At 42.1% G+C, this 17594-nt stretch overlaps 2 protein-coding genes across 2 annotated transcripts; both read left to right on the top strand.

The window, feature by feature from the left end:
• Positions 1–5041: 5041 nt before the first annotated feature.
• cfap91 (cilia and flagella associated protein 91) lies at positions 5042–9377 on the top strand (the record flags this gene model as incomplete). The annotated part of the gene is made up of 17 exons (XM_080498208.1): positions 5042–5110; positions 5229–5279; positions 5505–5653; positions 5778–5858; positions 6026–6057; positions 6189–6341; positions 6469–6646; positions 7081–7238; positions 7339–7497; positions 7586–7707; positions 7778–7891; positions 7968–8039; positions 8139–8285; positions 8379–8600; positions 8715–8863; positions 8944–9035; positions 9187–9377. 17 exons carry the CDS (start codon positions 5042–5044, stop codon positions 9375–9377), a joined length of 2139 nt encoding a protein of 712 aa, XP_080354334.1.
• A 2532-nt stretch (positions 9378–11909) lies between these two features.
• Positions 11910–17015, top strand: nr1i2 (nuclear receptor subfamily 1, group I, member 2; the record flags this gene model as incomplete). Its single annotated transcript, XM_080498207.1, has 9 exons — positions 11910–12023; positions 12740–12942; positions 13653–13783; positions 14057–14226; positions 14297–14409; positions 14505–14650; positions 16446–16562; positions 16675–16780; positions 16871–17015. The coding sequence occupies exons 2-9, from the start codon at positions 12746–12748 to the stop codon at positions 17013–17015; spliced, it is 1125 nt and encodes a 374-aa protein (XP_080354333.1). The 5' UTR covers positions 11910–12023; positions 12740–12745.
• Between the last annotated feature and the right edge of the window lie 579 nt (positions 17016–17594).

Raw genomic sequence — 17594 nt, 5'->3', positions numbered from 1 at the left:
TTCTTACAGGTCTTCAGCATGGGTCCACACAGTCTTTGATATGGCCAAAATATAAATGTACTTTGGGCTGCTCGCCAGCAACTGACTCAGAGCTGGCTTCGGGGTGACATAACACACCTCGGAGGTCTCCAGCTGTTGTGCAATAGTTGTTGTTTTTTGTTTGGGGTTTTTTTTTTTTACAGCAATTTAGGTTTGGGAGTCCACAACGTAACCTCTTCTTAACCGGAGGATTTAAAGTCCAGGTGCAGCAAGAATTCGATAAAGATGACGACTACTAGCTTTGAAGAAATTCTGACATGGAGGTGTCCCAGCACAGATCAGTGATATCCTGAAGGGGTTTTTACATCCAGCATGGCACTTTGCAGCAGCTCGGAATTCCCCACAAGGAAAATGTGACTTATTTATCTGGTCTCTGGAGGAAAACTCACCCATGCAGAGCAACAGCATGCAGAACTTGGGGGTGGTCTCACTGTGAGAGAATGCTGAAGCCTTCAGTCACAGTGAGATGTGCAGTGCATCATCAGACTCTTTCAGCTTTTCTGCAAAAATGGAACCAAAAAAAAAAAAACCTTCTGTTGTAATTCTCAAACTCAATGACCACATTTTCAGACGCCGGTTTCTCCCTTCGCGACGTCACCGTGTGTTTAAACTTCGCTGCAAAAGTCTGGGGAGTTTCTTTCCTTGTTTAGTTTGACACTGCTCCTGTGAAGACAAGTCGGTTCTGTGAAGAAGCGTTTTTTTTCTCTCCTGTCTGATGTAGATGAACTTGACTGGCCCGCGCAGAGCTCGACCTCACTCGGCTGCTTTAGGATGAACTCACCAAAGACCTCACTGATGTTTCTTTGTGGGGCTGAATGAGAGAAAATGCCTGCAGCCAGGCTTCAGAAATCTTTTTGAAAACCTGAGCCTTAAAAGTGGAGACGAGTAAAGCAGAAGATTAAAGCTTGTTGGCTTTGGTTATGTTCAACACCCGAGGCTACAATGTCTGCATACTTTGTTTAGGTGCCTTTTTTTTTTTTTTTTTTTACTAATTGTTGTGTATGTTTTTTTAGCACTGAGCCTGTATCCTCCTCTACTAAAGGAAAGAATTGAATTGAATTGAATTGAATTGACCTGACAGAGATCTGATCAGGGTGAAATATTGTTTCCAGGAAGTGACCCAACACACGACCCTGACACACAAAATCAGTACAAATAGAAAGCAGTTAATTTGCCATCCATGATAAATCCACCAAGATGAGGTTAAAGGGTTCTAATAATAAATTACATCACCATGTTAAGTGGTATTCTAGATGTCTGGTCTATTTTTTTAGTATGAGGAGAAGAATTATCTTGTGCAACAATCTAAACCGCTTGAAAAGAAAATGACAGGTGTTTTTTGATGTAAATATAATCGATTTATTTTGGTCACAATATCCATGATAACATTGATTAACCTTTCTGTGTGGAATTTGTATGTTTTCAATTTGCCTTGCTGCAATACGTTGCATCTGCTATACTGTAATACTGTATGAAGGATGTGTGTTGAGTTTGATGCCTCTGAATCAGTATGTGTGATTATGTTTTGGTATTTGACTGACTCTCTCTCTCTCTCTCTCTCTCTCTCTCTCTCTCTCTCTCTCTCTGTCTCTGTCTCTCTCTCTCTCTCTCTCTCTCTCTCTCTCTCTCTCTCTGGTGAAAATGATAAAAGTTATGAAATAAGTAATATTACCATATGCAAAGTTCTTCATATTAATGTTATAATTCAAATCTGGTGTTGACAACAAACTAAGCAGCCTGAGAAACAATCATGAGACATTTTCACATATTTATTGTCACTATTATTCACGGTCAGAACAACTGATTCACAATGCTAATTCATTTTTTTTTTATGATCACACTTAGAAACATGATTTCGGACAGTGGCCTATTTGTTTGTAATTCTCCCTGGAGGAGTTTCTTCTGGGACACAAATTTGCTCCTATTCTCCAAATAGATGTGTTTAAAATTTGACCGGTGACTGTAAAATTCCCTTACACATCAAAAGTTTGTGTGTGTGTGTGTGTGTGTGTTTGTGTGTTGGCAGAGCTTGGATGACAAGGTGTAAAGGATGGAAACATTGTCCGGTGGTGGTTGTGTAGTAGGAACGTTTGTGTGATTTTCCCTGAGTTGGCGTTGTTTCAGCTGTAACCTGTTAGTTCCAGCCCCGGTGACCCTACATGACGTGAATGAAGCAGTCTGGAGTTATAGCGTTACGTATTTTACACATATAGTTTTAATAATACGACAGCCCTGAAAAGAAACTGGGCTCGTGAAAAAAAAAAGAAAGTTTATTAAATTAAAAAAAGAAAAAAGAAAGAAAATGAGACAAAATAGCACAGTGCAGACCAACCACCAGAACCTTAAGAGTCCCTGCCTGGTTTTTACAGAAACTGCCATTGATGATGTCATAGTTACAAAACAGTCACATTTTGGGTGGAAGGCCACATAAAAGCAAGGGAAATAAAATTTAGGTCTGTTGAAGCTCATGGAATCGAAAATATAGTGAGCAGTGGACATCCAAGACCAGGATTGATTTTGTTTTTTGTCTGACTTGCAGTTTGACTAAAGTTGTGGCCACAAGTCTGAAAATATTTCAATTTCTACCGTGTTTGATAAAAGAACTGATCATCAACATGAGCTGGGTATTCACAAGACATACAAACTCTGTGAGCCTGTGATTATTCATTGCTTTGAGATCTCATTTTGAGAACATGACTGAGTCAGAGAATCACCGCAACACTACTGTGCACCATGGGGGACACATTCATTCAAACATTACTTACAGTACTGTTTTCACCTGATCAGGCAGCAGCCAGTAGAATGGGTGTTATGATACTGAGTTTTCGTCAGCTCAATAAATCAATGAGAGGGATTTGATTTACAAATAAATACACTCTAATCTGATTATAATAATCATTCTAAGTGGCTCAAAGAGGCTTTGGCCAAATTCATCTCCATCTGACTATCCGAACAACAAGCAACGGGGAACTAATATTTATTGTCTCCATCAGTACGTGAAGCATAATCTCTCCTGACCCATTTTCTGCTCCTCTGTTGGCTCACAGCCCGCCGGTTGTCAGGGCAGACAAAGTTCACCAGCTGTCATTCACCAGCCTTTTGCAGAGATGCAGTTCGGATTATCAGTGCGCTTATCTGTTGTTTAATTTATTGACAGATAATTCTGTTACAGCTGATTATAGAATAATCACATTGTAGGGTGGAGGCATGTTGTGTGGTCCTTGTGGAGTATAGTTGGAGGATAGGAAAGGTGAACCAGTTTCCAGCACATGCACATTGATGACTGCACCACCACTTTGAATTTATTGACTTTTACATCTCTGTTGCTGGAATGCTCATCGCTTTGGCCCGCAGCTCGACTACAGTTCGTTATTGCTGCATGTTCTGCCCACGTGTTGTCGAAAAGGGCCAAATGAGGCCCCATCACAGCGTCAGGCCCTTTTTAACATCTGCTATTTCTGATCGGTCTTGCACATGCTGTATTTATCAACTCCTGCTGCTCCCCACATTAAAATGAATACTGGGTTACAAAATGGAAACAATGAGTGAAGACAGCTCAAAGCAACAGACTCTGCACTCCTTCGAGGTTACAAAAAGGACGTACCGGTAAAATACGAGGTAAAATAAGATCATGTATATATTATTGGCATTTGTTTTTCCTGTGGTCACAGCATAGAAATTAGGGATGTCTCAAGACGAATCAAGAAAATGTCACCACCAACAAATTGTGAGTGTGATTATTAAAAATGACTAATAAAGTTACATTAAAATGAATTATGTGAAGACGAAAATGTACAGACAAGGCTCGATCGACTTTAAATCAAACATATTTGATGGTTGAAAGCATGAAATCATTGAGTTATAGAATGGTGCGTTGTTGCACAGTGAGAAGAGCTGGTTCAAAGTTAATAAAGCAGCACATGTGAATGAAAAAGTAACTTCAAGTCCAAGATCAATAAAAACACGTGCAGAGTTCCACATGGCTCCGTCCTCGGTCCACTGTCTGTTCAGCATCTGATTTGGAGAAACTGATTCATGCATTTATCTTCAGTAAACAGACGTAACTTCTATTTTTAGTTTTCATCACTCCAGCAGTGTCAGAAGGTTTAATCACACCTTTGGATTGGAGACTGACTCACTCTACCATCTGAGCCATGACTAGTTGCACTACTACTACTACTATTACTGAAATATATTAATCCTCTCCAGGTCTATCAGACAGTTATAGCTGATACTGGCACTTTAAAAGTAATAGCAATTGGATGATGCGTGTCTGAATCTATAGTATTATATACTATTAATAATAATAATAATAATAACTTTATTATGTGAATGCCACAAGGAATTTACATGCATTTTCTTCCGGAAATTCAAACCTCTAGTTTATATAGCACTTTCAAGAACAAAATGCTTTACAGTAAAAACACATACACGAAACACTCAGATGAGACAGAGGAGACGAGCAATCATTAAAACATTCGTGCAATACAACTTGTCTTCATTATTGTGAAAGTCAGAGAAGAATAAAAACAAACCGACAGGGACCCCTGGCGGCATTAACAGCATATGACAGTATAAGAATAGTTGACATATTCTGTATCCACAAAAGTCGAACAAAGAAAATGGACACAGAAATGTGCTCGTACATAGAAATTCAATATATATCAGACATGAGCAGTGACATTGTTTCATTACCTACATTACAGTCAATATTTAATTAGTTTAACATGTTTAATTTGCAAGCTATCGAAAAAAGAAAACAGCAGTGTGTTCATATATGTTGAATCATTTTTTTGAACCAAGATATTAACTTTGTAACCATAATGTAATCAGCATAAATAGTTTTTTTGTTTTCATGTATCAGTTTCCGAATGAGATGTGCGTTTATCTATTTTCGTGCGTCCCTGAACGCACCACCGCGCAGCGCTTCCCCCTTCCGCTCGATCAGTTTACCGTCTCCATGGTTACAGTGTCACGTCGACTCCATCAAGAAACAGCCAAAATGAGCTCGTCTGCCACCGTCAGCATCACCAAGAATCGCGATGCCAGTAAGGTAGTGAAGCAGGAACGCGTATACGACTACTTATATGGTGAGTGAAACTCAGTGATGCAAAGATGTTTGGATACGCGGCGGCCATTGACCTCCATTGTTGACCTCCCCAGACCCTGTGTACACTCTGTCATCACAGAAAGACCATGCCAGGGCCACTGTCAAAGCCTATGGCTCCAGCAACAGGGTCGTAAGTCTCGTTATCTCAGACACAAGATAAGATAATGTGGTGAAAACAAACTTATTTGTAAACTTTAAAATCTATGAATGTAAAGTGAAGTGGGCAGTTGCTGTGAATAGAATCTGGATCGATATTTCCACTTTGTATTCACTTTTTAATGTCATCCCAAATAATAAGACAAAATATGAAATGTGAAATGCACTTTCCAATATCCACCGTCTTTGTCTCGATCAGAGGAGAGTGCCCGAGTTCACATCGATGTTTAGTGACAGCCCACGCTACACCATTAAACTGGACCTTGCAGGCCCGGTACCGGCCTACAGAGATCATCACTACAGAGTCCATCAAGAACAGCGCCAAGAGGCCCTGCAGCAGCTGGCTGGGTAACACAGCATGCACCCAGCAGCAACTCCTTTTGTATTACAAGAATAAACTGTATTCTAGTTTATATTTGATCCTGTGTTCAGCTTATTTGCCGCTTTGTGAGTGTAGTTGTTTTCTTCACAGGGTTCGTCCCAATACTCAGTCGTGGCTGAAAAACAACGAGTGCCAAGTGACCGGATCAGACTACTGGAAATATTACAAGCGGTTTGATTTACCAGTGTCTAGTCTAATGCTACGGTGCTGTGTTTGTATTATTTGTTTGACAAGCAAACCCTCACTGCCATAAACATGATTTTTAATTTCAATTTGGGGTTTTGAGAGAATCTTTGATGTTCATTTCTCGTAGCCCCCTGAATCCCCCTGGATATCAGTTTCTTCCAGATGGGTTTTTTGCATTGCCAAAGTAAGAGCTACTGATTCTTCAAAATGTCAAACAATTTCTTTGGAGCCCCGCTTTTTTTTTTTTTTTTTTTTAATTGGGAAGCAAATATGTCTACTTGATTCCCCTTAGAGAAGACCTCCTAACCGGTGCAGGACATGCTGAGGAGCAGCCGAGCCATGTCACAGTGGGGGTGCAAACAGACTACAGGGAGAGTGAGACACAGACGGATCCTTACAGCCCTCAGTATGTGGTGCAGCCGGGGACCAGTCCCTCAGAACTCCTGCAACTGGCAGCTTTGACTTGGGGTACAACAAACCGGTTGTAAACTAGTGTCGTCAAAGCTATACGTCTCCAGTCTTTTTTTTTTTCCTGGTTGAATAAAGAGTCCACGCCTATGATTATGTATATTTGATCATTATAACTGTGTTGCAGGTCACGGTCTTCCTGCTGGTCTCGCAGAGGTGGAACTGATAGAAAGGCTTCGGGCCAAACGAGTTTGGGAGGCCAGCCTTCCTCCACTGAACGATCCCAGCCAGCTGAAAAAGAGATGGCGTATGATAGAGGAGATGGAGGCCAAGGAGTGGACTTACAGAAATGAAGAAATCCAGAAGTGAGTGGAAACATACTTTGCACTTTCCTGCACTCGACGGATCAGCTACCAAAGTAGAGCTGCCTGGCAATGATGCGGTGCTTCGGGTTGCTTACAGGCACATACAAGGATACATTGAACCTACCACAAGTGAAATGAGTGGTGAATATGTTAGAGTTTCACGTGTGAATAAAGTGATTTGAGGTGAACCCCTTTAGTCTGTGAACAGTAAATCAACCCAAAGAATTCTTCCACCGAGCAGGAATACTGGATGAAAAGGAAATGATCCACTGTTTTTTTAAACTTAAAACTTAAAAGAGTCCTGTCCTAAATCCTAAAACTGAACTTCTAAGTAAACCAAGGCTATTAGGGTATAACGTATGTGTTATGATGAACACATGAAGGGTTGTGCAGCATGTGCATTTTTTTTGGTTTTGTGCCCATTTGCTTGGCAGTTTGCAAGATGCTCGTCTCGCTGTGCTGAAGGATCTGCTGAGAGAGAGGCATGAGGCTCAAAGCGGCTTCTCCGAGTCCAGAGTGATGCAGATGTTTTTGAAGCTCCAAAAGGAAAAGGAGGCGAGGCAACAGAAAGCCCACAATGACTACATGAGGTGTAAGACAAATCATCTCCTGGCAGAATATTTGGATCATACATGTGCAGTTTGAGGTTTGAGATAATATCGAGGTTTTTTGTTTTTTTTTATTCCCTAAAGCAGTGAGAAAGCTGGAGGCCAAGAGGAAAAACATGGACAGGAAGTTTGCACCACATGGACTTGTCAGAGACTGTCCGGCCTTTGTCCCTAAGATCCGCGGGGATGTACTCAACAACCAAAAGACCAAAAAGTTTGAAAGCCTCCTAGACACCTATGAAGGTCAGTATCGAGATTTCTTTTCTTTCTGACGCACGCAAACAGCATCACTTCACCGTTCAGTTCATTTTAAGCTCGATGTGAACGACAGGGCTGCAGGAGGTGGAAGCGGGACTAAAGGCCTCGGCCCACAAAGAAACGCTGAAAAAGTCTCAACCCAAAGTCAGCCAGCCCCCGGTGTCCAGCTCCCTGGACTGCATGAGGAAATACCAGGTAAAACGGGAACGATGAACATATAACCCATGTTTTGCGTGAAGCTTTCTGATCAACATGCCTCCAACAGGACTGGATCGAGGAACCGAACAAGAAACAACCAGAGAGACAGTTGAAGCTTCTGGTCAAAAGGGAAAAGCCAGTTCCTCGTCCTGTCACTCCCAGTGTGGAGCAGCCGCCCGAGGTCGGCTCATCGCTCTCGCTTCCAATCACATATATACCGTATTGAAGGCGTAGCCGTTAATAACTGTCTTCTGCAGGGGGACGAGGAGACAGAGCTTGCCGTCATTCACTTGCAGAAGTTACTCCGAGGAAGAAGTACCCAGTATGAGGTGTGGACGTCTCGGCTCACCTGCATTAATGTTATGCTACCGTAAAGACTTCTCTCTTCACATTTGTCCGTCTCTCTCTGTTTGTGTGTCGTTGTGTAGATGTTTAAAGGCAAAGAAAACCACATGGACCTCATCAAGGAGCAGAGGACCGTCCACGGCCTGCAGGCCGATGAGCAGAAGCTTCTGGAGTCTGAAAAAGAGCTTGTGCTGACACTGAAAAGACAGAGAGACGAGCAAAGTCTCAAGGTGAAACACCGGCTTCTTTTTCTTTTTTTTTAAACACATATTTCAAACGATCCCCCCCCCCCCCCCCCCCCCCTTGTTCTCTCTGTCCTTCAGATCGCTCAAGTGCATGCGTCTCAAGCTGGAGTTGTGGGCACAGAGCTCGAGCAGCTGTTCGACACCATGTCCAAGGAACTGACCCGTCTCCAGGAGGAGCGAAGGATTCACGCCATCGTGCTGCTGGCTGAGAGAGACCGCCGCCTCCGCGAGGCCGAGGAAAGTGGAAGAAGACAGGTGGAGGAGCGCAGACGCAGGGAGGAAGACGAGGTCTTCAGACAAGTACGTCCATGTGGGACTTTTTTCTGTTCCGAGTGGGCCAATAAGATGATGAATTGAGGTGTATCACGATATAGCCGGGCAGTTAGTCGTCTTGTGTGTAACGTCCTGACAAAGGTGGTGCAGGTACACCAGCAGACTGTGGACTCGTATTTGGAGGACGTCATCCTCGTAACCATTGACGAAGAAGCTGGCCTGCAGGCCAGAGAGGAGATCCACAAGAAGATGAGAGAAGTCAATGACATTGCTTATGCCATGGAGGAGAGGTAACGCAACGTCTGCTGATGCGTCGCATTTGAGGAATTCGAACCTCGGGATCTTGAAACTGTTCTGTGTGTGTCGTCAGCCGCAGTGATCTTCAGTCGGAGGAGATCGTGTCCGAGTTGATGTACAGTTTCCTCATCCCTGAGTTGGGGAAGATAAACGTCAAGAAAAGAGGTGGGACTTTTTTTTTTAAGTGCATTATTTATCACTTTCATCAAAACACACACACACAATTCTTACCAGGAGCTATTAGGAACCGTGACAAATGAAGGTGGTGTTTCCCTCTCTGGGTTGACCCCCCCCCCCCCTTCCACTTCTTCTCCAGTGCACCAGAAGCAGCGCCTCCACTTGCAGGCAACTCGCAGCGTCATCCAGCAGACTGCACAGCCTTCCCAGGTCCAGCTCGGTACTCTGCAGGCCCCAGAGCCGGTCCGGCCCTCTGAGAGAGCCTCCAGACAACTCCTGGAGGAGATGTTGAACCCGGCGGAGGAAAGAAGCCCAGCAGCATCACACTGACACTGAGTGAATATAGGCCTCGAATAAAAGTCTGTTTATTCTTAAATGTTGTCAAGGCTTTAGATTTATTGGTTCATTGTTAAGTTTGATTCTTTATGGCAGCAAGTGTGTAAACATTTGATAAAAGGACAACTTGACATAAATGTATAAACTACCCGTCTCTTCCTGAGGAGATTCTACACATTTGCAGAAATCTCTGGCATTTTAATAAATCTCTTTCCTTCCAATGGGGCACTAAGTTAAACAATATGATGTGTTCTTGTTTGTATAAAATAAAATAAATCTAATTAAAGAAATTCAAAAAAAAATCTCCTTGTACGTAAAGTGATCATCTAGATTGTATCACTAGAGGGCAGAACAACACCAAATACACGCAGAAGGAACAGGGTGAGTTTATCACTCAGCAGGGTTTTGAGAGTGAAGTCACACTTCAAAATTAGAAGAATTCTGCATTTCTGATAAGTTTGATCAGAAATACACGTTTGGGTTCCCCTGCAACACACGGAAGCACATGCACAGACTGTATTTCTCGCTTCAAACACTCATTTTGGTCTTATGAAGAATTGGCAAATCCAGAGCAGCGAAGGAGGCGTCAGTAAAGAACGAAAGTGTAGCAAGGTAGTAAACAAAAACTAGTTCAACACGATAAATAAGATCAGACTTATGCAACGTTTTACCAAAGTCACATCAATTGTAAAAAGAACATTAACGGTTATGTTACTACGTTGCATCTGAAGTAACAACAGCGTACGTGCGTGCCCTGTTTGTTTGTTTGTTTGTTTCTGAAGAGAGAAACAGCATCTACTCAAAGCGAAAACAAAGTGACCAAAATCGTCTTTGAATTTACATAGTTTATGTGTGTTGAGTCTACATTAATTCCATGGTATTTACTGAATAAATGTACGTTACAAGCTTCAGTCTTAAAGGTATAGTAGAGGATTTTCTTCTTCCGGGTGGATCATCAAAATAACTGGTCCTCCCAATTGTCAATCATTCTGGTGATATATGACGTAAGCCCGTCGTACGTGCTCGTCCCTGCGCGCAGCTCACTCCACACGGTCCTCATAATGCCGCTGGCCGACCCGACGCATTATTCTCGGACATTTTTACACAGTTTCACCCCTTCTGGTGCAAATCTTCTTGTAAAGTGAGCTTATGTGAGCGATGCCGACTTGTGACTTGTAAACAGAGCGTGCACGAGGAGAACTGGGCTCGTCACGTCTCTCGCACGCGTTTTAGGAGGCGTTCCGTCTCCGGAGCAGGTACAGCGTTGCGCATGCGCATTTTTTTCAAACGGTGGAGAGGGCGGTTCTTTCCTAAAATTCCTGAAAATCCTCCTGTATACCTTTAAGTAGGAAAACAATGCAATCAATTACAGGAAATTGCACGATTAATTTGTTATTTTATTAATCCATCGACAGCACTAAATGATCGGTTTTTCCTCTCAAATCATATTTATTTTAATAATGAAGACCAGACATATCTACAGGTATCAAACATGAGTTTTTTTTTTATTTCTGAAACTTTAAAATACAACATTTTGCTGAGGATGTCACCCTAGCTTTTGATGGAAATACACATTTTTTTAAATATACAGCACTAGAACACTAGTTGTTGTGCATTATTGTGCATCAGAGGGTTTCCTTTTCCTTGCAGGATTGAATCGTTTTGTTGCCCGCTAACAAATCCGAACAAACAATTAAATGATGAATATTTTGCTAAAACATGCTTTTTTCTTTGCAAGAATTATTGTTGGATAAGTGTAATGAAGACACATTAGAAATATAAACCATTCTCACACAGGCCCTGCCCTAATGGGTCATGCAGCATTGAGCAAGTCATACAAACTATGAAGAATATTCTAAACTTTCAGAACACGAATTGCAAAGAAAGCAAATTATGTAGGCCAGATACCAAAGAGTATTTTTTTTAATTCGTTTTGTCATAATATATTGGACTCTCCCTCTCAGACATCATCACATTTTGGGAGCCGTTGAAACATACAAGTATTCTCGAAAAGCAGAAAATTGTACAAAAGATCCTCAGGGACTGTATCCATCATTGTATTTGGGTGAGCTTCCTGAGAGTATTCCACGAAATGACAAACACCTCCCCATAATTCTCCACTTCACCCATCACTGACCAGAGGGACCCTTCTTCTCAGAACACTTGGTTTGAGATTATTGAAGAGATTAGCAGGACGGACTTGACTATTTTTTTGACAAAGAAAATGCAAATCAAACTAAATTGAAAACCTTCATGAAGAAATAATAGAGCAAATCGCAGGACTCCTTTTAAAACACCTCATTTGCACTGTATTGACCCCTCATGACACCCGCCACGCCAGAGTCATTGTTCCGCAGAGTTATGATCTGCCTCGTTCTTTTCCACTGTGCCAACAAAAGGTTTGCGTCTGTTTTGTCAGTGTGGGTGGAGCTGCACTTTTTACTTTTCCTTTCACAGATCTGCAGGCGAGGACACATGCAGCCTCCTTCGCTGATATATATATGAAAAAGAAAAAAGAAAAAAGAATCCAACACATCAGCTGCGGCGACACCTTGCTCTTCTCACCTGTTGACCGGCTCACCTGGGTTCATTGCTCAGCTGTTTGGACATCTGGAATCAGCCCCTGGGCCTCACCTTCTGGTGGGTTGAAATTTATTTATTTATTTATTTATTTATTTATTTATTTATTTATTTATTTATTTATTTATTTATTCATTCATTCTTTCATTTATTCGTTCATTTATTTATTTATTTATTCATTCAGTCATTCATGTATGTATGTATGTATGTATTTTTTGATTTTTTTTATATTAATGGCAAATTAAATGTACCACCTGGTCGGTTATTCTGCAGTGAACTACCCTAATTCCCAATCATTCACAACCAATGACATCAAATATTATGTGGTGGTATTAAAGAAAAATGTAATGCATGATATCTTAGCCCCACACATTGTTCATCCTATCGTCATCGAGTCAGTCTGGGATCACATGAAGAGAGCGAAAAATCTTGACCAGCACCTCAAGACTTTCAAATTGACCTTCTCTTATTTGTTATATTCGATATCAAATACAAATCACAAACGGACGGTCTGCTGTTTGACATTGACGAGTATCGGTACAGAAAACCTAGACGGTATACATTATTCAAGTCTGAAGGAAGAGACACCTCGTGACACTGGGGCTCATCACACGTGTTCAGTCAGTTGCAGAATGATGACAGATGAAATCAATCTCACGGAGTTATTTGTGCATAAGATTAACACGTTCACCTTTGTACTTCTACCCAACAAGTCGAGCATTAGAAAGGAGTCAGTTTGAAGGTAATGGTGTCAGTTATTTTGTAAACATCCCCAGGCGAACATGAACGACAAAGACGCTGGAGAGGAGCTCCTCTATCCGTGGATCACATTGCAAGACGAAGAGGACGAGGGTGAGGATGAGGAGGGGGAAAAGGTCACAGACGAAGAGGAGCCTAAGGTCTGTGGCGTGTGCGGGGATCTGGCCCGGGGTTACCACTTCAACGCTTTGACGTGCGAAGGCTGCAAGAGCTTCTTCAGGTGAAGAGGTTTTGATACCTGCAGTGTTTCTGTGAGCATCACACTGAATCTCACACAGAACAGCAAGGAAACGTTCAAAATGTTTTTGAAATGTGTTCAATTTCTTATCAAAGTTGTGTGTGTTCAGTGCTGGTTTTTCAGATGGCCGGAATAATGATTAAACCCAGACTGTGCATTGATTATTGTTGCTCGTCCACAAACAAGGGAGCGTCTAAGATGAATGATTCCTCAAAACAAACCTTGGATTTGAGAGAATTTCTCAATCTGGTAAAAGGCACGGACATTGTTGAAAAATTCATCAAGCAACTTTCGTAGGCTCGCTATCAGTTCTGCTTTTTCTTTGGGCTTTAGAGGCTTCAATCTTACAGAAGCAACGTTCCCTTTGTCTCTGTGCTGTTGGTGTCCACGTTATTGTCTTATGGACTTTGTCCGGTGGTCTCTCTGAAGGGACAAGTGAAGGGGTCTTAGTACACGCCCCTGAGGCCTGCCTGTGTTAGGGAAGAGTACAGCTGATGTGTGGTGTCCCATACTGATCACGTTTCTGTCATAGTTATATCAGTATCAAGTCATTGCCGCTTTAAATGCCATGCAGTCTGTATTCATAAATTGAATTAATCACTTCTCGTTATCTAAGTTCATTTATCAGCTTACTTTACTTTCTCTGAGATGAGAACAGTTTTACCACTGTTGTTTCTGTTGTCGCTCTTCAGACGTGCCATCAAGAGGTCCACTCAGCTCCACTGTCCAGTCCTAAATAACTGCACCATAACAAAAAACAGCCGCCGCTCATGTCAAGCTTGCCGCTTTCACAAATGCCAGGCCATCGGCATGCGTGGAGAGAGTAAGTCACATCCAGGTCCAACAGGAACAAGCTGTTTTGCATGTGAAATTTTTTTTTTTTTTTTTTTTTAATCAAAGTGGCAGGAAATAATGAGAGGAAATCTGATACTCTGATAGTTTTTATCAATGTAATGCTTATATGTGTATGTTGACACAGCATTTGTATTTGCATCATATCTGCAGTTGGAGTATTTATGCCATTTTTCATTACAAACATTGTGTGTTTTCTTTGTGGGACATTCAGTACATGTTTTTTTGTGTGCAACCGGTACAGTGGTCATGTCAGAAGAACAGATATTGGAGCGGAGGATTCGTATCCAGGAGAAGAGGATGCGAAGTGCAGCGTCACAGCTTTCATCTCGGCAGGAAGCGCTGATCCAGGAGCTGCTGAGCGGCCACCGCAGCACGTTTGATTCGACGTTCTCCTGCTTCAGAGGCTTCAAGGTGTGTGATTGACCGCAGCACACGATGACGACGTCCGTCACCCCCGCCGTCTCAACGTCTGTTTTTACAGTCTATAGACAGAAACCTGCAGGAGGTCATCAAATCCACCACTGAGCCCTTCGACCTCACAACGTACATGATCCAGGACATCATTCGGTTCTCCAAAAGCTTTCAGGCTTTCCGGTAAACATGTGACTTGTGTGTCAACTGTCTGTTTTGCTTATTTATTTATTTAGTTTGCCTTGAAAGAATCTCATATCAGGTTGCTCTTTTCCCAGGTGTCTAAGCATGGGGGACCAAATATCACTGCTCAAGGGAGCCACGTTTGAAATTATGCAGATCCGCTTCAACATGGTTTTCAACTCGAAAGCCAACAACTGGATATGTGGAAATATGACATATTGCCTTGGCGACGCAGTACGAGGTGAGAACCCGCACCGTGCAAACAGGCCTGTGCAGATATTTGTATACATTTTCTGGTTGCTTTATTCTTTCTTTTTTTTTTTTTTTATAGTTCTGTTGTTTAAAAGAACAGCTCAGTGTGAATCAACTCGTCTGTCTTCAACGTGCCGACATTCCTGCTTCGCCTGTACGTTTTGATACGTAGACAGAAATTAAATGTGATCTCTAAAGATTTGGTAAAATGGTAATAAAATGTCTGGTTTTTAATTGTTATTCTTGAATTGTATAATCGGCAATATTAGCTATAGTTAAGGTTAACTGCAGCGCCTGGCCAAATCATTTTTGTGGCAAAGAACGATGTTGTTTTGGTCATGAAAGGTGCAGCAGCCCTCTGGACTCTGTTACTGTACGTCTCTCTAGAAATAGATAGTTTAGTGACTTGTCTAATATTGGTTGCCACTCAAGAGCAAGTGAACATCCATAAAAGCCTATTAATACATCAAGTAGAGGCAGAGAAAAGAGTTTTTAATGCTGCTCTGCTACCTGTTTTCATCGATTTTAACAGGAAACAAAAATATATCCTATATATTCACTATGTCTGTTAAGATTTGAGGTCGGATTGTCAGTTGACAGAGGATTAATGAAAACCTTTTGATATAAACAAGCTGAATGGGCGAATAAGACGAGATGAGTTTTCAATATGAATTATCCATTACTTAATTTTGCAGTTCGTCACAGTGACCGCAGACTTATTAAGTTCAGAGGTGGAATCAGATCTTTCTGCTTTTTTGGAAAACTTCCCGGATGAATGCTCTGATGTTCATCTTTTAAAAAGGCAGACGTGTACCAGGATGACCTGTCTGAGGAATTCCAGTCGTGCAAAAGTACAATAAACAAAGGCCTCTAAGACGTGTGAAGACGCTGTGATTTTAAGACGCAGCACTGCCAGCATGCTGATAATTTCATTCAAACTGGATCTGTTCTAAAAAAAAAACAAAACAAAACAAAACATGACCTGGTGGCGTCATGAAGTAACAGCAAGGGAAAGTGGATGTTTTGTTCTCTCTGACACAAACGGTCACGCCCAAGATGACCCCCGCAGGTGTTTTTAGGCGGTTGACGGTACCCGTATCTGAAAACAAGAGTCAACAGCAACAACGAGGAAAAGACTGTTTATTTACTCACGTATCCACGTAGTTCGCGATGTTGTGGCATACGTGCGCCGTCATTCACCTCTTGTCGGAGCCGTAACGTGACTCCTGTGGGAAGATGTCAGAATGTCGTCCAACTGGCCTGGTGTGCTCAAAGATTAATCGCGGTCATCGCGGTTCACATAATCACCGTCTTCGACAAAAACGTTTGGCTCGCGGACAGCTCGCAGTCTCCTGCTCAAAACGATCAGCTCAATGTTCATATACCCTCTCGGGATTACGACTGATTCCTTCATGGCTCTAAAAGCTGAAGCCATGACAGTCACCTTAACATGATGGCTCCTGAAGCAAATCACTGCCATGTACCGTAAATTTACTTTGGGAAATGAGAAAAATAAATAAATAAATAAATCAGAGGCAAGTGGTGCAATCCCTTGTAAATACACTATCCAGACATGGGGGTAGACGACATTTCTAGTATGTGTTCAGAAATGTCTCTGTCAGTGTATTTTGTTTGTAGATACAGTGTGAATAAAACATTACAATGGAGCAAGACAGAATATGTAAGACATCTGCAGCTACCGCCTCATTGCTGCTCGACTGAATCTCTGTTATCATTTTTTACAATCCAGTCAAGTCACCGACCTGGTTTGCGTTGTATTTCAGCGGGTTTCCAGCCACTCCTTCTGGAGTCCCTGCTGAAATTGCACCAAACACTGAGGAGGCTGGAGCTGCACGAGGAGGAATACGTGCTCATCCAGGCCATGTCGTTGTTTTCGCCTGGTAAAAGCAGACGTTCTATCCTAGTCGCTGTCAAACACACGTTTATGAAATGAGTAAACTGAACAAACCTTAAATAGTTTCCATTTCAACTGAAGTGAGGTTATCTTTCCAGATCGCCCTGGGGTGCTTCAACACGGCGTGGTCGACCGGATCCAGGAGAACCTGGCGCTCACGCTGAACACCTGGATTGACTGCAAGAGGACGGATCCAGAAAAGCAGTGAGTGAAAACTTCAATCTCATCTCATTCGTCTCTCATGCAGACGAAACCCGGACAGACAGTCTCTCTTCGTCTCTGGCGTTGTTTCAGCTTACTGTACCCCAAAGTGATCGCCTGCTTCACAGAGATGAGGACGATGACCGAGGACTACAGCAAACAGATCCTGCAGATACAGGACATGCAGCCCGACACCATTTCACCTCTCATCATGGAGGTGGTCAGTAAAGACGACTAGAGCCGTCCCCTCGGCATGGACAGAAAAAGGAAAGGAGCCGCGTTCTCTTTCGGCGTGCCCCTTGTAGTTTTCACAGAATGAAGTATAAAGCAAACATTTATTTTACATTTTCAATGTTCCTGCGTATTAGAAACTTCTTTAAGCTGACAGAAATGACACTCAAATGTCGTTTTGTAATATTTCATCAACTATAATATATCTCCATCCTACTATGACTTTTAATATAGATCAAATATATTTCAGTTCAGGGGCCACAAAGAGTGCAATTTCACAGACATTGGTAAACTAGATCAAGGCCCCAAATTAATGATTTTTCTTTTGCCATTTTCGCCTTGAAGATTTCCACTTCAGATCATCTTCCTTCTCTCTCCTGAATCCTCTTTGGTCTGCGTATCCCCCTCTCACTGCCTCCACTCATGGGCAAACTGCTGGTCTCACACCGCTCATTTCCCTTCATTGAATAAAGGAAAGTTTGTAGATGAATCTAAATTCTTAACAACAAACAGTATAAATATCCGTGTATCTCAGGTGTTTATTGTAATGCACTGCATGTGGATAATGCAGTGGTATTGATCGCCC

Source organism: Blennius ocellaris (assembly GCF_963422515.1).
Source record: "Blennius ocellaris genome assembly, chromosome: 6".
NCBI classification, from domain to species: Eukaryota; Metazoa; Chordata; class Actinopteri; order Blenniiformes; family Blenniidae; genus Blennius; species Blennius ocellaris.
This window is presented reverse-complemented; position numbering and strand designations above follow the sequence as displayed.